Source organism: Elaeis guineensis, chromosome 6, assembly GCF_000442705.2.
Source record: "Elaeis guineensis isolate ETL-2024a chromosome 6, EG11, whole genome shotgun sequence".
Taxonomy (NCBI): domain Eukaryota; kingdom Viridiplantae; phylum Streptophyta; class Magnoliopsida; order Arecales; family Arecaceae; genus Elaeis; species Elaeis guineensis.
Window position 1 is genome coordinate 34,147,385 of NC_025998.2, and position 24,890 is coordinate 34,172,274.

Consider the following 24,890-nt stretch of genomic DNA (forward strand, 5'->3'; position numbering starts at 1 on the left):
CCAGTCCTGTAGCGAAATAAAAAAAAATTAAACTTCTTCCAAATTCTTTGATGACCGAATAGCTAATTCAATTACTTATCCATTCACAAGCTTAGGGTTAATTTTTCTATTAAAAAGAAACCAAATATGAATCAGATATCAGTCATACATAACAAGTTATATTTGACAAACACAAATACGGACTTCGCAATTAACCAGATATAAAAATTCTCATACATACTTGTTTTAAATGGTTACAAATATTTATCTGATAAAATGAAAAAACTATGAGTACGCTCCAATCAGAACTTTTAGATATTGGATATAGATCTAATTATTATCTATTTATATCCATATCCATTTTAATTTAATAAATATAAATATAAATATGAATATTCAATGCTTAAACTTGTAGTTTGGATCCAACAAATATTGTCCAGTCTACTTCAACCCTGCACTTCAGGCAGCATGCTGCAAAATGCAGTGATACAGATTGTATATAGTCAATCTAGTCATTCTTTTATATATATATATGTATCTACATATGCACTTGTACAAACTTGACTGTCATAACCTAAATAACAAGGCAAAACACTTCAATAGAATCAGTCCTGAAATCAATAATCCTCAAAAGAAGCTTCTTCAGGAGATACATTAATAAGACCTCAAGGTTCTTAGTTACAAAGGAGAAATACATCAAAATCCCCACAATATAAAGCAGAAAAGCAAGGCAAACAGACAAAAGCAACCAATATCAAAGTCATGGATGCTAATACTTGTGGGCCTTTCGAATCAACTGTAATCAGCAAAATCTTGAGCACCATGGATGGCCTTGCACGCCAAACACCATGCAGTAACGGAATTGTTTAAAATTTGACCACTGGGGATTGCTTCTTAGTGTTTCCTCTGCAATAGGGAGAGATGTCAACAATCAATACGAGAACAGTCAGTAGGAATAGAAACTCAATGCACATCAATATTAAGGCTGAAACCGGATCGGATATCACAATATCCATATCCATATTTGTTTCGTCTGACGAATACAAATACGGATATGGATATTATTCGAATGTAAAAATTCATATCTATATTTGTTTTAAACGGATACGAATACAATTCGAATACTGAAAATATAGATATAATTACATATATTATTTAAATAATTAAACTTTATAACTATAGAATTAAAAATATTATTAAATAGATAATAAATCAAATTAATAACATGTTTATATATTAATATATATTTTTTAAAAATTAATAAATATTATATAAAATTATATAAAATTACATATAGATTCGGATATTCGGATACGGATCGAATAGTTGTTTATCCATATCCATATCCAATTTTCTTTGACAGATATGGATACGAATATAGATGTTAGTCGGATACTCAAATTTCTATCCGTATCTGGATTGATTCGAATACGAAAATGGATCCGGACGGATAATATCCATATGACTTTCATCTCTAACCAACATTCATCATAACCTAAAATAAATAATCATCAAATAGGTATTAAAATAGACAAATAATTTTAATACCCCGATACTACATTTTTACTATGATCTAATCATCATAACCTAGTGAATTTAAATCTACTTATAATTTAAGATGTTTAAATCATGAGATCACAATTGATAAAGTGGATTTTTAATTTATGTGCCTTATCATATATTTACAATGCTCCTGCAATTGATCCTATTCATTTTTTATTGATTGATGCATGGGTTACAAACCACCAAAATATACAAATTATGACCTAGTGAATTTACCTGTGTTTTGAGATGTTTAGATCAAGGTCTATAAAGCGGATTTCTAGTTTATGTGCCTTATCATATATTTTACAACATGGTTGCAATTGATAATTGGCCATTTTCAACTGATACTATTTATTTTTGGATTGATTGGTGATATGATGCATCTATCCTAAAAAGGAAGCGAGATACAAACAAGGATATTTGTATGAAGAAATGATGTCAAGTCCTGTGACAATAATGCACGCAAACAGTGAGTTAGAACACCTTGGATGAAATGCCTTGTTCCTGAGAAGTGTAAGGCTCAAAACAAGAGGATGGATACCACAGGGCTGCACACCAGGTGGAGACCTTGGCTGGCTAAGTGAGCCTAACATCTTAGATTAAGAAACAGGTGTGGGGTGGGGCAAAGCTTTAAGTAAATTAAAAAGGATAAAGAGAGAGAAATGAGACCGCTTCATTTCCATGTAAGAACTAGTGCTACTGCAGCTGGCTTACTCTTCACGCGCGCGCGCGCGCACACACACATATATATATATATATATGGCAGACTCGAATAAGATTGATCGGATTTGAGTTCAGATCCGGTCAGATTAAAACTGAACAATAGAGGTCTTACATCGATAATTCAAACTGTTGGATGTGATCTACTATTTCAAAACTGCATGCACACAAAAAATCATATGATTTGAAGACCCCTAACTTATGCATCAAGTGATAAAAAAAAACATCTAATTCAATTTTATTTAAGCTGTCCAATTTTTGACTACTTAATACATAGGCTAAGGGTCTCCAAATCATATGATTTTTTATGTGCAAACAATTTTGAGATTATAGATCATATTCAATGGCTTTGATCATTAATGTAAGACTCCTATTATACACTTTTGACCTAATCAGATCTGAGTCCAAATCCGGTTGATCTAATTTTAGCATCTCTCTCTCTCTCTCTATATATATATATATATGTATGTATGTATGTATGTATGTATATAGATGTATATGTATATATATGTGTGTGTGTGTGTGTGTGTGTAGATGTATATATATATATATGTATGTATGTATGTGTATATATATATATATATATATATATATATGTATGTATGTATGTGTGTATATATATATATATATATATATATATATATATATATATATATATATGTATGTATGTATGTATATAGATGTATATATATATATATATATATGTATGTATGTATATAGATGTATATATATATATATATATATATGTAGATATATGCATATATGTATGTATATATATGTATGCATATATGTATGTATATATATGTATGCATATATGTATGTATATATATGTATGCATATATGTATGTATATATATGTATGCATATATGTATGTATATATATGTATGCATATATGTATGTATATATATGTATGCATATATGTATGTATATATATATATATATATATATAAACTCTTTTTGTTTCACAGTTAAATAATAACAGCAGTTCAACATGGCACAAGAGTAGCAGGGTGGCTTCACTTCCTTGAAAGAACTACTATTTATTCTAGTTGGCTTATTCTTTTCTTAGAAAATAACTCTTTGTTTCATTGTCAAGTTATATTAGCAATTCAACATGGCATGAGCAAGTGTGACATCAATGTTTTCAGTGCCTTCGTTTGATTGTGAAGTCTTGCGCAAGGTTTCCATAGCGGTGCTATTTCATTATTATCAGGGTCCCACCAAGATTGTTATCATCCAATATAATGGTTAAACCAGTCATTTTTCGCTTCCGAAGTGCTATTTCAATTTTTGTAGTATAATCATATCTTTAGAACAGCCTTTTATAATGGCATTCTGATGGAAAAAAGGGCAATAACTAAAAAATATAACCATATTAGCTTTCCAACGACTTCTCACTAGATAAAGAACTCTTTTTTTTCAGACACTACAGTCTCTTTCAGAGGGAAAATCAATAAAGAAGTGTTTGAATTTTGAAAAAGGGTATTTGATTGGGACAAATGATACAAATGAAAATAATAATCATTATTTGTATTATAATGGAATGTTATGATGAAAAATAACATGTTATAGCAGCTGTCTTCATTTTCCCTGTAATTATATAAAATAATGTAAATGAGGGGGCCTAAACTATTATAACGGTCAATATTTCATCTTGTTCTGGAGTTCTATATTAAAAGAAGTTTTAAAAAAAGAGAAGCTAGTTCATCTTCTTTTAGCTGAGATCCATCATTCCTTGTTCCTCACAAGTCATTCACACAACCCAAGGAAAATTAGATTTGTATCAAAATAACAATTAGATTGCATTTAAGCATTAAATGTGTAAGGAAGCTCAGCAATGAGCTAAGGTAACTATGCTATTTGCTTCTACAAATTATATTTCATAAGACAATATAGAATCTGCAAGTTAGAGCAAATCCTGAAAGTGCTCGTAATCATTCATGTTCACCTTAAATGCCTCAAGGAATATTAAAATGTAACTTTTTGAAATATTAATAAGATATGACAAAATAAAGCAAGTAGTTAGATAGAAAACTGATTCACTTGTACCAGGTACATTGCCTAGGCAACAGCTAGCAGTCAATTCAGCCATTTAACTTATTAGATCTTCTCTTATTTTGGAAAAAAGCAGGAAACTTATGAATATAAATCCCCTAAGTTACTTTTCAGGTTAAAATTTTGAAATTTCCCTTTTTTTCCAAGTTTATATATCATTGAAAGATTACCATATTTTTTGTTTCAATCCTCCTTGACTTGTATAAAATTAACGTGACATGTTCAACAATCACCTAATGAAGAAATCATTATTAAGTAGCGGTCATTCATCAATGCATGATCAATAAAAACGATGGTAATTATTTCTAGCATAAATGTTGTAACACAGAATTGAATAAAGCAACAGAGCATATACACAATGACAGGTAGAACAGAATCACCGATCAGCTTATTTAGAATTGTTGTGGTAAATTATAATGCAATCTGTTGCAGTAACCAAAAGCAACACATCGAAACATAGGAGACAAAATAATAAAATGAGAAAACATGCAAGCTTGGGAAAAGAACAGAGATTTAACATATAAATTTTTCTCCTGAACTATACCTTGCGCTTATTATTTTTTTTCCTTCCCCTACTAGCATCCATGTAGCTAGTACTACTGCCATCTTCCTTCTCTTCTAAAGGTAATGTTCTAATTTCATCATAGAATCCATCGGTCAAGCCCAGCAATCTGTCACAGAACCATAAATGCAACACTCCATAAATCTCAAGTTATGCATTACAGAAATCAAGATGGTCAAATTGTGGAACCATAATCTATTCATAGTGATGACTGAAAGAGAGAAAAATTAGACATTATATTGAGTAGATGTCTAGACCATGTCATGGTTGTACGTTCTGAGTAGTTAAACAAAACTTACCTTGCAGAGGAAGTTTAACAAAAAATAAGAAAACAGTGACAAGAAAGATACAGGGTGCGGTAAGAACTTTATTTTTGAAAGCGTTTCCATTTTGTGGAAGTAGTGGAATTAGCAATACCAGTCTAGCTTCCACTCTAATTTTGTATTATTTCTTGAACCAACAATTAAGAACAACAAAAGAAATGAGACAGTCAAAATATTATAAGGTTTTGGATTCTTTCCCTTCCTCTTTTCATTGTTAATCCATTACGACTCTCCACATGCAATGCACATGCTTTGTTCAGACGATAAGTATTATAATTGTGGACCCTATTGGTCCATAAATAGTCTAAAAAGCATCTTCTTGCCATCAACACTCTTAGCATTGGCACAAAGGTCCAGTGAGCTGGATTTGGGGCTTTCGCATTTTATATAAGGAGTCATCCATCCAACAAGAAATAGACAAACAGAAAAAGGTAAAGAAATGAAAAACCACATCATCTTCCAATCTTGCATCTGGAAAGAGTAACATAAATTTATTCTCCTATTATTGTGACTACTCATCCATCTCTGATTTCTGGGTCATGCATATATTGATAATTATTATATTATTCCTTTTCTTTATCCTGTTATCATATTTATTGCTACTAGTTACAGTGCACGCACATGCTCAAGATTTTAAATTTGAGATAATCTAACTAAAGTCTAGATTCTAAAAACATCTGAAAATAATTCTTTCTTTCCTTGAAAGTTCTTAGAGTCTAGAAAAACCTAGATATCTTTTCGAAAAGTTTTGAATCCTTTCTTTCTTGCTAAATCAACATTCTTCTCTCCTATTTTCACGTGTTGTCTCTATCCCTTATTCTCGAACTCCAAAAAGGCCAGAATCTCTTCTATAAAAGTCTAGCATATTTTATGCCTTTTAAGACAAAAACCTAGCTAGGGTTATTATAAGAATATTTTAAATCTGTAATCGCGCAATCTAATTACAGGTTCTTTTGGAATTGAAAATTTGGGAGATTGAGCCACTTTTATATAGTCTAAGGATTTCCTGTGCTAGGTTGAAAGGGAATTGACTTTTTAAAATTCTGTAGTATATATATTTTGTTACTTACTGAAAAGTTCATCTAGTCATTGTCCTTTGGTGAGTTCTCAATTCATTTAACTTTTTCCTTTTTCTGTTATGCAAGACATTTCCGTTTTGTGAACATGTATGATAACATTCTTTCTGCTATTATTTCCACTGCCCACATTCAAGTATAGCTGCTGCATTACTTTCTCTCCAGATGTGTGCTTCATATATTCTATTGCAAAAGTCCACAAAAGGACTCCTCTTTAACAGTAGAGAGAGTTTCTAATATAGCACCTAACAAGAATATATGAGGTTTCTTCATAAAATAAACAAACTCCCATATTTTCTTTCAAGGAGATGATAACAATATTACATACCCATTTCTTGACTTCCTCATGTGCTTCTCTATTCTTTTGTCCAGTTTTGTAACTGGCGCACGAGTAAAAAGCTCTTCTTCCTGCCTGGCATGCTCCTCTCGCTTTGCTATGTACCTCGTAAGCTCTCTGCTTTCAGCTCCTATGATTTCTTTCACCTGCAGACAAATTGCAGCACAGATCAGATAATTAATAAGACCAGAATTCAGTCAGATTATCGAAATGAATGGAAACCAAAAATTTACCTCTTCAGGTCTATCTTCAAAATCATCCACGAGCTCTTTAACATAAGAACTTTGTTTTGTCTGTCGCAACAATTCTTTTTCCCGTCTCAAAGCCTGCTTCTCCTGTTTTGTTATCTTATCCTCATCCATGCTTGTAGGAGCAAACCTTGGGGGACGGTAAACACCTCCATTATCCTAAAGTATAGCATTACACAACATCATGAATCTATACTCTCTATAGAGTAAATATATCTAGGTTCAGCTACCACAATGATACAACATAGATTCAACTCCAAACCTGAAAAACTAAGAACTCTTAAGACTTGGAAAATGTTTTGTTATCATGTCTGGTGGGTCATATTTTGATTATGTTGTTCGATAATTAAGAAACAAAGGAAAAGAAAATACTTGATTGGTAAAAAAGCTGAAGGCACAATATTGACACATAATTCTGCAAGCATCTGTAAAAATCTAAAAGATTAATAAAGTTGACTTGAATAACAATAAACGGCACAGTTAGCAGCATTCAGGCAAAGTAGAGGAAACTTTAACTAGAAAAAATATATATATAAAAAAAGGAAAAGTAAAACCAATTGAAACAAACAGTTTCACTAGAGAATCCAATCATAGCCAGGCAATTTAAAGCATCTAGACTCATTAGCAATTACAAGATTTCCAACCTTATCAATCCCTCTAATCTCCCTCCTTTCCAGTCTGTCTTCAAACAAACAACATCAACTGTGCTGCTTACTTTTACAATTAAAAACTTGATTCCCTGATGTGCCATCTAGCATGGTAATGCATTCAGACATGTTTCAAGATTTTTAGTCTAACCAGATGATAGAAAAGATGGTGTAAACATGGCAATGAACTGCTATGACAGCCAAAACATTGACTCCAGCAGGCACAGCAAGAAATAGGATGGACGATAACTGAGCATTGGAGTTCAAACAACAAACCAGGCCACCACAAAATGAATTAAAACACAAAATTTGGAAGAAAACAAAATGAATACAGTTGTGCTCACCTGGGCAGCCTGTGTTGACTTGCTAACAAGCATGTCAGGATTTGGGCGGTACTTCAATGGGTCCTCCTCCTCCTGTTTCTCATCTTTCTCATTCACATTGACACTCACTGTCTTCTCAGATGCAACACTCCCAGCAGCCCGGGTGAGCTTTTGAACTTGGTATTCCAGCTTCTTATCTATCGGACGAATCTATTACATAATTATTTTGAAGAATATGAGATGATCAGGAATAACTTCCAAAGCAAGCATAAATCAAGAAAATGGGAGAAAAGGCAGACCTTTTCAAGAAACAATCTGATCTCCACAAGGCTCCGAACAACAGGATGGCCCTCAATTGACAACCCTTTTGCCTTGCGAAGCAGATAGTAGACAATGGACTGGCAGTAGCTCAGAAGCAAAAGATGCTTTGCCTCTAGGTAGCTCATCCCATCTGCTGTTGGGAATTGCTTTTGCCTCACCTGGTGAGCAACCATTGTAGACAAAACTATTTGCTAATTGGAAAATCTCCCAGAACTTAGCAAGGCTCAAAAACAAAAATCAACTAAAACCCAAGAAAAATTCATTAAATGAAAATAAGAAAATATTATTAAAAAAATTATGTCGTCATGGGTTTTGATAAAGCAATACTATCTGATGCTTTTCTAAATATCCTACCATAATGTTATAGTTTTCTCTATCAGTAACCTTACAATGTTCTTTCAAGAACTCAGGAAAGAACCTAAGGGTGCGTTTGGTTAGCCATTAAAAAAATACTTTTGTTGCTTTTTAATTTTTAAAAAATAAAAATCAACAAGCAATGTTTGGTAACCCATGAAAAGTAAAAAGCAAAAATAAAAAAAATCAAAATAATTGCTTTATATGCAAAGCAAAAAAATTTTGCTTTCCAAAATTTGCTTTTCTGCTTTTTTTGCTTCTCAAAAAATAAAGAGCCCGAACTCTTCTCCCTCATCGAGCTATTCACCTCCCCACCCCCTTCTCCCTCTCTTTCCAAATCCTTTTCCCCCGTCGAGCCCTTCACCTGCCATACCCAAATGCTACTTTTAACTTTATAGCAACGTAAACATACTCTTTACTTTTTTGCTTTTACTTAATAGTAAAAATAAAAAAAAAAATAAAAAGTACTTTTTTAAAAATCAAAAATCAAAAAGTGTAACCAAACGCACCCAGTAAATAAAGATGAAAACACCAAATTCATCGGCAGTTCCTTTTGCTAACAAAAACCCAACAAAGACAGCATAACAATGTAGATTTCTGAATCACTAATCCTTAAAAATTGTTTCAAGAAATCTTCGAATAAACCAGATTAAAAGGAAAAAAAACACCAAAGCACAAAACTTACCAAGAATTTCTTTACGCTGAGAAAAACCGAAGAATAAAGATGATGAGAATGAGTTTAGGGAATACCTTTTGGGTTAGAGTTTCTACTTTGCTCCTCACGGCATCCAATCCATCCTTCATCTCTTTAAGAACCTTAACAAGCTGAGGAGCTTCCCTGGATCGATTAATTCAATTAAAATCCGAAAATTATTAGGTTTCGACCGGATTTAAGACAAAATCATTCCGATTAGACGATCAAGAAATTGAAAGAAAGATTCAGAACTCTCGATGGAACTTCACCTGACTAGGGTTTCATCGCCACCAGGGTTCGCAACGTCCTGGCCATCCATAGCTAATACTCTCGCTGCCGCTCCTCTAGTCGGCGCCCTTTGAGCAACCCTCGGGTAAAGGCGGGTTATACTTAACCAATACTGAACCGGGTCACGGGGAAGGAGACTTTGAGAGGCGTGATATGAACCGGGTTAGCTCCAGTTCGGACCGGGGTGAACGTAAGCGGACCGGGGTCCAGTGGTTCGCACGCGCGTGGTCACCTTGTGGCGACGGAGCGGGAACCAGTGAGTCTGTTTTCCTTTGGTAAATTGAACTAATACGTATTATTTTTAAAAGGGCTCTGCACTACAAAAATCTGAAGTTTAGTTCCTATATTTTTTAAATCATTCCAACGTGCTCCTCATACATTGTGAGGCCCGGCCCAAGCAACGATTTCAAAGCCCAAACAAAAAAAAAAAAAAAAAAAAATGAAGAAGACTCCCTGCGGGAGTCTTCTTCTTCCGACCGGCTCTTAATCGGAGTCGGAAACCTCATCAGAGAAGAGTCAAACTCCTCTCCTCCGGTTCTATTTAAAGGGGAGACCTTTCTCCCTTCTTCCTACCAAAGAATTCCGGGGCAAAACGGCGGCAATCGTCGGAAATTTCTCACGGAGATCCGTCACTGTGCCGTCCAATTTCTCGCCGGAAAAGCTTCGTCGGCGACGGAGGTAAGCCTCCTCCCCTTCCTCTCTCCTTCCCTTTCCTTTCCGTACCGATGTGCACGCTCGCCGGCGACCGGAGTCGCCAGATTTTGTTGCGGAAGAATCTTCCTTTTTGTCGTTTTTCCATCGCCGGTGGTCACCGCCGACCACCGATTTGGCCGCCTCTTGCCGCCGGATCACCTCTCCTTCGGCCGCCGACCATCTTCGCACCGACTGCACCATCGGTCGGCCAACCAATGAGGGGATCAAAGATCCCCTGTTTTGGTCAAAAACAAGCCCACGGAAAGAAGAAAAGGAGGAAAAGAAAAAGAAAAAAAAGAAAAGAAAAAGAAGGAAAAGAAAAAGAAAAAGAAAAAAAAAGAAAAAAAAAAAGAAAAAGAAGCAAAAAAATAATATAATAATAATATAATAATAATAAATAGGATTTTGTCTCCTCTCTCTTCTGTGAAGAAAAAGAAAAAAAAAGAAAGAAAGAAAAGAAGAGAAAAGAAAAGAAAAATTATTAAATTAATTAATAAATAATAATATAAATAATAAAATATGAGAAAGAGAGTTTCTCTCTCTTCCCTCTCTCTCTTCAGCCTGAACTAGTATTTTCTCTCTCTAGAATTGTGCTTTCTCTCTCTACTTTCTCTCTCTAAAATCTTTTCTCTAGATTATTTCTCTCTCCTAAGATTTCTAGAATTTTGAGAAGAATGATGACGAATTTAAATGATCATTGTTGGTGCAAAAATCCACTTGCGCCGGAGAAGCTGGAGTCGGGGAAGTCGCGGTCACTGCCGGGACCTGCAAAGGAAGTCTAAACCGGAGGTGGGGTTGCTCCGGCAAGACCCTCCGACGCTCAAGTCAGTTCTCTGCCTCAACAAGAATGGAGTGCTCGAACGGAGAATTTAGCAGAGTTTTTAGATAAAAGATGAGAGCTTATGGAATAATGTATCTGGAGCCCCCTTTTATAGGCGAAGGGGGCAGTAGCCTGACAGCGACATCTGTAACCGTCTGGCAGTGGGCTGCCCAGGGTCAGGCGGAATTTGCTGCGAAGAGTAGTGGAGTGGACCCGTGGCTATCACCGGGGTGTGCCACGTGGAGTTTGTCATGGGTAGTGGAGCGACGTCTGCTGTCACGACTTGCCAGCGGATGGGGGAATCGCGCTGTATCCGTCGCAGGAAGTGGAGCAGGATCGTGGCCGTTATTGTGGCCTGCCAGGGAGTAGTGCAGCTATGCGGAATCCGTCGTGGGAAGTGGAGCAGAGCTGCGACCGTTACTGCGGCCTGTCAGGGAGTGATGGAGCTGCGCGGAATCTGCCGCAGGAAGTGGAGCAGGATCGTGGCCGTTATTGTGGCCTGCCAGGGAGCGCAGATCCGTCGGCTGAAGTTCGGCAGCGGTCGGAGTCCGGCCCCCGTAGGGGTCCGGGCGGAGTCCTCTTTGCGGTTGGGGTCGAGGGTAGAGCCCGGCTCCCGTAGGAGTCCGGGCAGAGTCTACTTGCGGTTAAAGTTGTCGGCGGAGTCCGGCTCCCGTAGGAGTCCGGACGGAGTCTGTCTGCAGCTGTTGGAGTCGAGGGCGAAGTCCGACTCCCGCAAGAGTCCGGGCGGAGTCTTCCTGCAATTAAAGTTAAAGGCGAAGTCCGGCTCCCATAGGAGTCTGGACAAGGCTTACCGGCAGCTGATGTTGAGGACGGAGCCCGGCTTCCGTAGGAGTCCGGGCAGAGTCTTCCTGCAATTAAAGTTAAAGGCGAAGTCCGGCTCCCGTAGGAGTCCGGACGAGGCTTACCAGCAGTTGGTGTTGAGGATGAAGCCCGACTCCCGTAGGAGTCCGGGCGGAGTCTACTCGCGGTTGAAGTCGTCGGCGGAGTCCGGCTCCCGTAGGAGTCCGGACGAAGTCTGCTTGCGGTTGAAGTTGTTGGCGGAGTCCGGCTCCCGTAGGGGTCCGGACGGAGTCTGTCTGCAGCTGTTGGAGTCGAGGGCGAAGCCCGGCTCCCGTAGGAGTCCGGGCGGAATCTTCCTGCAATTAAAGTTAAAGGCGAAGTCCGGCTCCCGTAGGAGTCCGGACGAGACTTACCGGCAGTTGATGTTGAGGACGAAGCCCGGCTCCCGTAGGAGTCCGGGCGGAGTCTACTCGCGGTTGAATTCGTCGGCGGAGTCCGGCTCCCGTAGGAGTCCGGACGAAGTCTGCTTGCAGCTGTTGGAGTCGAGGGCGAAGCCCGGCTCCCGTAGGAGTCCGGGCGGAGTCCTCCTGGAGCAGATTCTGCTGAGGGCTTCGGCTGTGGGTATTTTATACCCAACACCAGTCTCCCTACTTCCGAGTTCGAATTTCAAATGAAGGAAGTATAGAGAGATGGGAACAGCCGAAATCGTCCCCACGAATCCTGCGCACCGCCGCTCCCAGATATTTTGGCATTAAATGTGTGCATGTCGGAGCTCTTTTTCTGGTTAAGGCGACCTGAAGAGTCTTTTCGGAACTCCCGCCGAAATGCGATCCCAAGCGTCGCGCTACGGAAATTTGCGAACGGTCAATCCTTGATAGCGGTGAGGGGGACATGCGGGACACGTGGCATGCATCAGTTGGCCTAGGGACACCCGCTGCCATAACTGCGCTAAGGTCCGCTGGCTATTTAAACCCCCTACTCTTCCTTCGGGGTTTCATTCTGCCGAGAGGAGTTACCTTTCTTTCGTCTGAGAGCCTAGCTACTCAGCTACTTCCTCCGCACCGGTCCTTGCCGTCTTCAGCCCCCCGATTCTTCTCTAAGGGGTTCCCACGCCATGTCCTCTACCCCAGAGGCCATCCTTGAAGGGATGTCTAGGGCTTGGAGGAAAGCGAGGAGGAGAACAGCGGCCGGTGAGGATCCCCGTCGTTTCAAAGGGGGCTCAAGGAAGAATTCCTTCAACAACAGGGGTTTAATAACGGGGGCCGTCGGTAACGGTATTCTGCCCGAGAATTTTGGAGTAGCAAGGCGGGGTGATACCGGTCAAGAGGGCAGAGCTGTAGTCACAAGCTGTGGCGGGATCCTTGATGCCGTCGGGGCCGAGGAACCGGAAGCGGTCGGCGTCGATGGTGGAGCAGTAAAATTTGTTGCGGGGACGGTGGAAGTAGCGCATGCCGACCTTACCGGAGCATTTTGGACGGTGGCTGCCACGGAGCATTCGGTGATGACGCATATCTCTGGTACCACTGCTGCCCCCGGGGTGACTCCGGTTCTTCTTGAAACAGGTCTTTGCCACCGCTGCCATTGCCCCTACTGCCCCCGAAAATCTATCCCGTCCTTTTCCCCCTAAGGTTGGGACTTCGGAGGTGGAGCGAAACAAGTCGGGGCGAAAGTCGATGAGCCCGTCACACGCACTGGACAACACGGTTGGGAAGGACGGAAATGGGAAGAGAAGTTTGCAGCTTGAAGCGGCCTCCGGTGTATTCTTTCCAAACCGTGTTCGCGAGACTTGCAATGATGTATTTTTTTTTTTTTTTTTTGCCCACCGGGTCTTGTAACGTACATCTCGCTGGTTAAAAATGAAAAGGAGATTTTGTTACCTCGTCTGCATCTTGCGTCGAATAGTAGTCTGTCGAACTTCTTTATTCTTCTTTCTTCTCTCTTCCTCCTTTTCTTCCTTTCTTTTTCACGTCATCCTAAGGTCATCGACGACCCCTTTTATTCGTGGACTGTTATTCGCCGAGCTCCTTTTCAGCTTTTACGCCGTTCGGAGATACCCAGTTGTCATTTTTTCGTTAATGGCTGCAGGCTCGCATGGGGCCATTCGGACCCGGGGTCCCTCCCAGGGTTTGAATTCGGGGATCCGAGCCTCTGTCACCCTAAGTGAGTTGTCCCATTTTGTGTCGAAAACTTCCTCAAAAGCTGGGATTCCCGATGGGATCCCCAGTCCTTGCGGTGACAGAGTTTTATGTACCTTGATCGTTGTCCGTTTTCCAATCGTAGCTGTCATGATCCGTTGCCTCCCTTTTTCCTTTTCGCTCGAAACTTTTCTCCGCTGAAGTCAAGGCGAAGCTCGGCTCCCGTAGGAGTCCGGACGAAACCCTTCTGTGATTGGAGTCGTGGGCGGAGTCCGGCTCCCGTAGGAGTCCGGATGGAGTTTTCTTTGGCGTCGTGAACGGAGCCTGGCTCCCGTAGGAGTCCGGGTGGAGTTTTCCTGCAATCAAAGCAGAGTATGAAGTCCGGCTCCCGTGGGAGTCCGGACAGGATTTATCGAAGTTGACGACGGAGCCTGGCTCCCGTATAGGTCCGGGCTGGGTTTACCACCGGTTGAAGTTGCTTAAGCTAGGGCAAGGTTTTCCTCCTGTTCCTGACATGGCTGTGGGGGCACATTAGGGCACTGTAAGGCCTCTCCCCCATCCGGTCTAAATGGAACTGGGCCTTCGATTTTGCTCAAGTTAGGGCGAGGTTCTCCTCCTGCCCCTAACAGGGCTGTGGGGGCACATATGGGCGTTGTAAGGCCTCTCCCCCCATCCGGTCTAAAAGAACTGGGCCTTTGATTTTGCTCATGTCAGGACGAGGTTCTCCTCCTGTTCCTGACATGGCTGTGGGGGCACATCAGGGCGCTGTAAGGCCTCTCCCCCCATCCGGTCTAAAAGAACCGGGCCTTTGACTTTGCTCATGTTAGGACGAGGTTCTCCTCCTGTTCCTGACATGGCTGTGGGGGCACATCAGGACGCTGTAAGGCCTCTCCCCCCATCCGGTCTAAAAGAACCGGGCCTTTGACTTTGCTCATGTCAGGATGAGGTTCTCCTCCTGTTCCTGACATGGCTGTGGGGGCACATTAGGGCATTGCAAGGCCTCTCTCCCAATCCGATTTCGAGATAGTCGGACTTTCATTTTAGGTATGTTTGGACGGGGTTCTCCCCCGTTCCTAACATAACTTTGTTTCAAGCATTTGGAGAGGTCATATCCAGTCGTAATAAACCCACGCCAGATGGGAAAAGTACGTCAAGTAGAAAGAAATTTAGATTTAAGGTGAAATTGTAAGTGATACATTTACAGATTTTTCGAGTTTCACGGTCGTGGGTGGTCCGCTCCTCCTTGAGGCCCTCCGGTGATGGAGTCGATGGTCCCGATGGGAGGCCGGTCCCCGGGTTGCTCCTCCCTTCTTGGCGGCTCAGGCTGCGGAAGGGCTTTTGGCCGATCTCCTCTACCCTCGGGCCTGCGTCGGATGAACCTGTCGAGTCGACCTCGCCGAATGAGCTCCTCGATCTCATCCCGGAGCTGGATGCATTCCTCTGTGTCGTGGCCGTGGTCGCGGTGGTAGAGGCAGAACTTGTTGGGGTTGCACTTCCCGGGGTGTGTGCGCATCCTCTCCGGCCTAGGGAGCTGCTCCCTGACCTCCATCAATACCTGGGCCTTCGAGGCGTTGAGGGGGGCGTAGTTGCGAAATCTCCCTGGAGGGGAACCCCGCCGAACCCCACGATCCGGGCTTCTCTGCCTGCGCGCCCGAGGTGGAGTATGGGCGCGCTTATGCCCAGGGGGGATCGAGAACGCAGCCGGGCTTCCTTTTGCCTTTTTTCAACTGCGGGCTTACTCGAGTCTCTCATTTGCCGCTCCCTCGCCGTCTCTTCATCCTTCATTTTGAAGGCTTCTTCCGCTCGAGCATAGCCTTCGGCCCGGGCCAGCAAATCAGCAAAATCCCTGGGATACCTCTTCTCCAGGGAGAACAAAAGATCATTCTTCTGAAGGCCACCCTTCAGGGCGGCCATTGTGACTGATTGGTCCAAGTTCCGGACCTCCAGCGCTGCGATGTTGAAGCGGTTGATGTAGGCCCGAATGGAGTCCCCTTCCCTCTGCCTGATGTTGATGAGGGACTCCGAACCCTTCCGGGGGTGCCGGCTACTGACAAAATGGGCCACAAATTGGTGGCTCATTTGATCGAAGGAAAAGATGGTACCCGATTTCAAAGCCGAGTACCAATTCCTCGCCGCTCCCTTCAAGGTGGACGGGAAGGCCTGGCACAAGATGGTATCAGGAGCACCGTGAAGCAGCATCATCATCCGGAAGGCCTCCAGATGATCAACCGGGTCCGAAGTCCCGTCGTAGCTTTCGAACTGGGGAAGCTTGAAGTTTGGCGGGATCGGTTCCTGCATGATCATTTGGGAGAAGGGAGGGTCGGTACAAATATCCTCACCATAAGCGGGAGGCGCATGGCGGAGTTCTTCGATCCGCCGGTTCATCTCCTGGAGCCTCCAGTCCAGAAAATCCTCTCGACTTCGAGTCTCGAGGGTCCTTTAGCAGAACGGGGGCAGGGATCTTCCAGGGGTGGAGTCGTGGTCCGATTGCGGGCTCTCTACCCTCGGGTTCGTTTTCCCAGGAAGGACAGGGCGGCTGGCCCAGGTGGCCCGCCCCGCCGCCGGATTCTGGTGTTCCGGGGATGCCCTTTTCGGGCGTACCGATGCCTGCGGCTGCTGCTGCTGCATAGCTTGCACAGCTTCGGTGAGATCTCTGACCTGCTGCACCAGCAGGTCAAACTGCTCCGCACCGATCGCCGCCGCCGGAGGAGGAGGAGGAGGTTGAGAAACAGGAGGGGAGGTCGGAGCCTGAGATCTGGCCACGGAGGCCGTGGACCGTCGTGTGGATGCCTTGCGAGGAGGCATCAAGTATGGATCCCGCAGGGGAACAAGGAGTGGGTGTCGGAGGAGATGATTGGGGGCGGCTCCGTTGAGCGCTCCTTTAAGAACAAGGGTACTGCGAAGGTCAAAGCCCCTCCCTCTAGCGCCAATCCTATTGGTGCAAAAATTCGCTTGCGCCGGAGAAGCTGGAGTCGGGGAAGTCGCGGTCGCCGTCGGGACCTGCAAAGGAAGTCTAAACCGGAGGTGGGGTTGCTCCGGCAAGACTCTCCGACGCTCAAGTCAGTTCTCTATCTCAACAAGAATGGAGTGCTCGAACGGAGAATTTAGCAGAGTTTTTAGATAAAAGATGAGAGCTTATGGAATAACGTATCTGGAGCCTCCTTTTATAGGCGAAGGGGGGCAGTAGCCTGACAGCGACATCTGTAACCGTCTAGCAGTGGGCTGCCCAGGGTCAGGCGAAGTTTGCTGCGAAGAGTAGTGGAGTGGACCCGTGGCTATCACCGGGGTGTGCCACATGGAGTTTGTCGTGGGTAGTGGAGCGACGTCTGCTGTCACGACTTGCCAGCGGATGGGAGAATCACGCGGTATCCGTCGTAAGAAGTGGAGCAGAATCGTGGCCGTTATTGTGGCCTGCCAGGGAGTAGTGGAGCTGCACGGAATCCGTCGTGGGAAGTGGAGCAGAGCTGCGACCGTTACTGCGGCCTGTCAGGGAGTGATGGAGCTGCACGGAATCTGCCGCAGGAAGTGGAGCAGGATCGTGGCCGTTATTGTGGCCTGTCAGGGAGCGCAGATCCGTCGGCTGAAGTTCGGCAGCGGTCGGAGTCCGGCCCCCGTAGGGGTCCGGGCGGAGTCCTCCTTGCAGTTGGGGTCGAGGGTAGAGCCTGGCTTCCGTAGGAGTCCGGGCAGAGTCTACTTGCGGTTAAAGTTGTCGGCGGAGTCCGGCTCCCGTAGGAGTCCAGACGGAGTCTGTCTGCAGCTGTTGGAGTTGAGGGCGAAGCCCGGCTCCCGCAGGAGTCCGGGCGGAGTCTTCCTGCAATAAAAGTTAAAGGCGAAGTCCGGCTCCCGTAGGAGTCCGGACAAGGCTTACCGACAGCTGATGTTGAGGACGGAGCCCGGCTCCCGTAGGAGTCCGGGCAGAGTCTTCCTGCAATTAAAGTTAAAGGCGAAGTCCGGCTCCCGTAGGAGTCCGGACGAGGCTTACCGGCAGTTGGCGTTAAGGACGAAGCCCGGCTCCCGTAGGAGTCCGGGCGGAGTCTACTCGCGGTTGAAGTCGTCGGCGGAGTCCGGCTCCCGTAGGAGTCCGGACGAAGTCTGCTTGCGGTTGAAGTTGTTGGCAGAGTTCGACTCCCGTAGGGGTCCGGACGGAGTCTGTCTGCAGTTGTTGGAGTCGAGGGCGAAGCCCAGCTCCCGTAGGAGTCCGGGCGGAATCTTCCTGCAATTAAAGTTAAAGGCGAAGTCCGACTCCCGTAGGAGTTCGGACGAGGCTTACCGACAGTTGATGTTGAGGACGAAGCCCGGCTCCCGTAGGAGTCCGGGCGGAGTCTACTCGCGGTTGAAGTCGTCGGCGGAGTCCGGCTCCCGTAGGAGTCCGGACGAAGTCTGCTTGCAGCTGTTGGAGTCGAGGGCGAAGCCCGGCTCCCGTAGGAGTCCGGGCGGAGTCCTCCTGGAGCTGATTCTGCTGAGGGCTTCAGCTGTGGGTATTTTATACCCAACAATCATAATGATGAATTTTTTATCTGTGATCGTCGGACGGTACGTCGACATCCACTTTGATCAGATCAGGTATTTTTAGATTTTAATTTCTATAATTTTATTAAATTATCCACATGATAATTTTAGCATAATTTGATCTGATTGATCAGGATTTGTTGAATCATATTGTCTGAAGAATTCAAGATGAGTTTTCTCTCTCTAAAATTTTTTCTCTCTAGAATTTTCTCTCTCTAAAATATTCTCTCTCTTGATTGATTCACTCTCTAAAAAGGTTAGTGAATGAAGGAATTTTTTTTAATAGTCTTGATCTGATTCTAATGAAGAACCCTGATCCATAGTTGTCAGACAGCGTACTGGCACCTACCTTAATCAGACTATGAATCTTTAGATTTGATCATCCATGATTTCAATTTAGCCATAACTTATTTTGATCATGTTGATTTCATCAGTCAAGATATTGGACCCATCGTAATGTTGGATTGTGTCACCTGATCAATTCGAATTATACCTCATGAATTCTCTCTCCTCTGATTTTCTCTCTCTACTTGATTTTATGAAATCGATGAAGAAATCTCGGTCCTATCACTTCTTATCCGATTTGATCTGATAGTCAAACTTTGGATCGTTTAGGTCCTAATTAGATTTTGATTAGATAAAATTAGATGATCGGACCCAATCTAAACCGTTGAAATATGGTATTCGTATTCTTTCTAATTATTGAAATTGATTCTGTATAGGATTGTGGATGTTTGATCATGGGATATTGCGATATGATCTATGAATAAAATTTTTGAAAAAAAAATTATAGAATTATGTGGATTTATTGGAATGCATTCGAGGTAAGTAATGTTTCACTTTTTCTAGATTTATCGGCAAATTATAATGTATTTTTCTGACATGATTTGTGAAACGATGCATGAATTGGATGAATGGTATTTTGTTATGAAAATATCTTATTTGAAATGTTATGATGAAGCATGATTGAACATATTGATTTCATGATGCATTATATTGATTGATTTCGATACTACATGAGTATATGTTTTATTATCAAAATTAGAATATGAATATGATTTATGAAGAATTATGATATAAGAAACATTATGAATTGACAACCTGACTATGTAAAGGACCCTGCCAATGGGGGTATATACGTTGGCAATTGATTGTCCTGAGGGTTTATGTCGCCAGCGAGACCAGCGACATGTCGCCAGAGAGACCAGCAACAAACCGCCAGCGAGACCAGCGATTCCAAAGGACATGGCTGCCAGATGATTCGCAGCCTACCGCAAGCAGATATGCGGTATTATGACCCTACCACAGGAAAAATATGGTCATAGCTCATGGTTGACGAAAAGAATTGAAGAATAAAAGAAATTGAAATCTCGAAAGAAACTTAAATTTTCGAAAAAGAAATAAATTTGGCATGAATTATGTTGCATAATTGAAATTGATTTCAAATTGATGAATGATATATGCTTATTTTCTATAAATGATTATTTACTTAAATGCCTGATGAAATCTGTTGAAAAGTGATCATTGCTTACTAGGCTGTCTAGCTCATTACCTCCTATTTTATTATTTTTACAGATGTTGAGGAATTAAGATGATACAAGATATGAATGGAAGAGTGATCAGAAGTAGAATCTCTATACTTTTATTTTCGGTTGAAAGTCTTATTGAATTTGATGTAAGGCCTATGAATCATTGTTGAATTTATTAAGATATTAAAGAAGAAATTTAAGATTGTTATGTTTTGAATTTAAATTGTTGACTAATTATTCCGTTGTTGTTTTAGGATAGTATGATAAGATGCCTTGCATGCTTATGGAAAGAATTTTCTATGAGTATGCGGCGGTTGCCATGACCCTCGATTCAAAATTTCGGGTCGGGGGCGTGACAATTAATATGATATCAGAGCATAAGTGGATGAAATATGAAACATAGAATCAGATATAGAATGGGTGTAAGTGGATGGACACCAGGGACATTATAGTGTAGATCTTTGATAATTGTAGTGGAAGAAATATTTATAAATTTTGATTAAACATTGAGATTATGTATGAAAGGATCACAAGAGATTATGACATATAGAGTTTGAAATATGATGGATAATCTATAGATCATGATATGATTAGTTGATCTTGATTGAAAGTAATCACAAAAGGATTGACATAAAATTTTATTGTGCAATTGTGGTTATTAATTTGATCATTGGTTATTCAAGTGAATCGTAAGTTCAAATTTGATGTGAGAATAATACTATGATATTACTCTAGTTGAGAAGTTGACTATTATTGACTAGATAAAGATTTGACAATAAAATATTATTCCAGGATGGACTAAGAAAAATCTTTTATAATGCTTGATTTGAATATTTATCGAAATTGAACTTGGTATGTGGATCATATATAAAGTGACATATTAGGATGAATGCATATTTGAGGATATTGCAAAGAAACCTATTTCTTATTGATGAAATCAATTATGAGGTTGTAGAATATTCATCATACTGGAATCTTTAAATCATCATCCTTAGATCTAGATAATAGATCTTATTATGTCTTTTGGAGACTACATGATGTATATGAAATTTTAATTTAAAAATTTCGTATCTAAGTTGATCAAGAGATTTTCTAATATTATTGTTGAGGTTGTTAATGAAAAATTGATATCTTCAGATTAAGATAAAAGATCTGATTTATATTTATTTCAGATTAAGAGATCCAGGTAAATTTACAATTTAAAAATTTTGGATTTAAGAATTGATATGGAGTTCCTTTGCTTTTGTTAACGAGGTTCCTAATTGAATCTACTATTAAATAGAGATTTGATTTTTTGAAGCTTGTATGATTGTTATGAAAGGATATTTGATAGATATTGAAGATCCTGATGATAGTTCTTATTATGTCTCTTGGAGACATACATATTTTCTGTAACTTTTTTTTATAAAAAATTGAACATAGCAACCACCAATGCATATGTGGAATAAACTTTGCTCAGATGGTTGAAATCAATGCCGACATGGCGTTAAATGTTTGAAAATACAATTGATATAGCAATAACAGTTGATGTGGCAGTCCCTCTACATCGAAAATCTCTAATTTCTTCTCCCCAATGGTTTTATTATTTGTAACCATATTATCCTGATTAAAACCCTATTTTCACAATCCTTCTTCCCGATTGAAACCCTATTTCCCCTATTTTCTACCCGATTTATGGCTCTTCTTCCCTGCTACGCGAGTCATCCTCCAGTTATAATTTTCATAAATAAAAGCTCAACAGTTGGATCTAACGGCTCCTACTGATTCTAGATTTTAAATAATGATAGAAAAAGATAGTGCTTTTGTGAGCATCGAGCTCAAATAAGCACCTAGTGGACAAGAAAAAATCTAGGTCGAAGGTTTTTTGCTTGCCCGCGATTTGAGGTATGAGTTTTTTTTAGCCCTAACTCCACTTGATATTTTTTTTTAATTTCAAAAAATACTTTTATATAAAGGAAAAATTTGTGCTGTGATTACTTTCAATGGTACGATAATAGAAATCTGCCCTGTAGCAAGATGGCCATAAATCGATTCAAAAAGGAAATGGATAAGATGGTGAATCAAGTCGGATGCTGCCATACCAAATGTATATAAAAATTATTTTACTCTCCCAATTGGTTATTGATCTGTTGATATTGAAGAATTAGCAATAGTAGCAGGGGATGCATCATTTTGCATTGTACAGTATGTTTTTGATGTAAGTAATGATGGAGGTTGATGGGTGTTAAACGAGATATTTGTAATGAATTCATCCAGAAATGTGAATGAAATCATTTTGTGTTTCTTAACCTGTGTTTTTTTATATAAAGAATGCTATAAACAAACACTTGATATGTCGTGGAAATATCAAAAAATAGGGTAGGACTAAATAAAATCATTTCAAAAATATTAAGGATCAAATGGAAATAATTTATAAACTATAAAATAGGATGAAAATCAAATCGAATATAGATCGGATACCAGCATATCTATATCCATATTTGTTTTGCCTAATGAATACAAGTTTTGATATAGATATTATTCGGATACAAAAATTTATATCCATATTTATTTTAAATGAATATGGATATAATTCAGATACTGAAAATATAGATATAATTATGGATATAAGTTGGATAATTAAATTTTATGGCTACAAAATCGAACATATTATTAAATAGATGAGAAATCAAGTTAAAAGCATATTTATAAGGTTGTATATTTTTCTTAAAGATTAATAAATGTTATATAAAATTATATAAGATTATCGGTAGATTTAGATATTTGGATACGAATTGGATAGTTATCTTTCCATATCCATATTTTTTTTTTTTGATAGATATGGATACGAGTATAGATACTAGTCGGATCTTCAAATTTTAGTCTATATTTAGATTAATTCGGATACAAAAATAGATCCAAACGAATATTATCCATACCACTTTCACTCTTACTATAAAAACTAATGAGATATACATCGTAGAAGTTACTCGATGGATTCACAACTATAATTTATCAAAATCTAACCTGTACATGAATATAATTATACAATTAAAAGCTATCTGCTATATGATATATTGAATAGATTAGGAAATAATTGAAAAAAAAATATCATTGATAATAATGCAAGACCACTATTTATTATATAATATCATTTGGCAATACTCATTCCAACATTGCAACATATTTCAAATGGTAAAAGATAAGGATTTAAACCTATTATAATACTCCTCAGACATAAAGTACTAAAGCAATACTATTTATATCTAAATGATGATATGTCCATGATTTATACCTATTGCAATACTATTTACAACATAATGAAATCATAAAATAGTAGATGAGCTAGGTCCAACCCTCTTAATAGATATATCCCTCCTAGTCCTACTAGCAACAGAAAATCTAACCCTCCCAACAGTAGAAACTTCATATCTCCTTACAGTAATAGAAACTCTAGCCCTCTCACCTGTAATTCCAGCTCCCTCAATAGCAAATGAAGCCCTTCCAATAGTAGAACTAGCTCTCCCATAAGTAAATCCAGTTCTTGTTACAGTAGTCCTATGATACCCAAATCAACCCACCAAAGAAAAATAATCCATTAAATTCATGCATAAATTTTAAAGCACCTAAAAAAAGAAGGGAGGAATGGGAGGAAGAAGACTCCAATAAGAGTCTTCTTTCTATCCTAAAGAAGAATCGAGTCAGAGCCAAAAAACCCTAAGCCCCGTCTATAAATAAAATGCCCCTCCCTTCCACAACCTCCTATCGCTGGAATCCTTCTTCCTCTCACTTTTTTCTTCCATATTTTTCTCCTTCCTTGTTCTCAGTTTGATGGTATTATGCCAGTGGATTCATGGTCTATACACCATTAAGAGCAAGGTAATCTCTTAAGAAAACCTTTCTTCGATTTTTTCTTCAATTTTTAACTAAGATTTTCATGATTTACTTGTTGATTTTCTCTAGATAAATCAGATCTTAAATGCCCTATTTTGGTTATCCATATTCCGTTGATTTATGGTGCCATCTGTCACCATTGAGCATTAGACAAGCAACCATTGGTTGTGCCACCATGGGCCACCATCTCTTGGCAAAGAGTGGACTTTTGGCTTGGGGAAGAAGCGGTTCAAGAATCTCCTATTCGCCCAAACATGAGGAAGAAAGAAAAAAAAGAAGAAAATAAAAAGAAAATAAAAGAAAAGAAAAAAAAGAAAGACTTTCTCTCTCTTCCCTTACTCTTTTTTTTCTCTTCTTAGTTTCTCTCTTCACTTTCTCTTTCTACTTTCTCTCTAAAATTTTCTCCCTTTAGACTATTTATCTCTTTTCATGAATTTCTCTCTCTAAAATTATATCTCTCTAGATTGTTTCTCTCTGCTAAGATCTTTTTAGATTTTTTAGAAGAATGATGAGGCTTTTAAATGATCCTAGTAAAGGGATCTTGATCCGTGATCACTGAACAACATGTCGCACCCACCTTGGCCAAACCAGATATCATTAGATTTTATCATCTATGATTTTATTGAATTACATGTGTATAATTCAATAATTATGATTTGATTAAATTATCTTGATCAGATCGATCGGAAGGTCGGACAATGTTGTTGGACTTGGATCCGTCATATTCCATCTCATTAATTTCTTTCTTCTTTGATCTTCTCTCTTTACTTGATTTATGAATTCAATGTAGAATTTTTAGTCCTATCGTTTCGAATTCGAGTTGATTCAGTAGATAGACTTTGAACTATCTTGTCAGTAAGACATCATATCTGCACCATTCAAGTCTTCATCGAATATTCTAAAATCCAATCTTTATTGATCTTTATTAAATTCTTGCATCTTTAATGATCTTGATTAAATAAAAATATTTGATCAAATTAATCTTTGATTAGTGGACAATGTACCAAAACCTTCATCCAAACTCTTGTCGTACATTATTGATTTGATCATCCTCAATT

The 24,890-nt window shown here is 40.2% G+C and overlaps 1 protein-coding gene across 1 annotated transcript; it reads right to left on the reverse strand.

Annotated features, from left to right (window-relative positions):
• Positions 1 to 600: 600 nt before the first annotated feature.
• On the reverse strand, positions 601 to 9,605 carry LOC105046858 (uncharacterized). The gene is made up of 8 exons (XM_010925594.2): positions 9,454 to 9,605; positions 9,241 to 9,328; positions 8,115 to 8,294; positions 7,837 to 8,025; positions 6,831 to 7,004; positions 6,589 to 6,743; positions 4,844 to 4,970; positions 601 to 885 (listed from the first exon to the last, which is right to left on the reverse strand). The coding sequence occupies exons 1-8, from the start codon at positions 9,501 to 9,503 to the stop codon at positions 874 to 876; spliced, it is 975 nt and encodes a 324-aa protein (XP_010923896.1). The 5' UTR covers positions 9,504 to 9,605; the 3' UTR covers positions 601 to 873.
• Between the last annotated feature and the right edge of the window lie 15,285 nt (positions 9,606 to 24,890).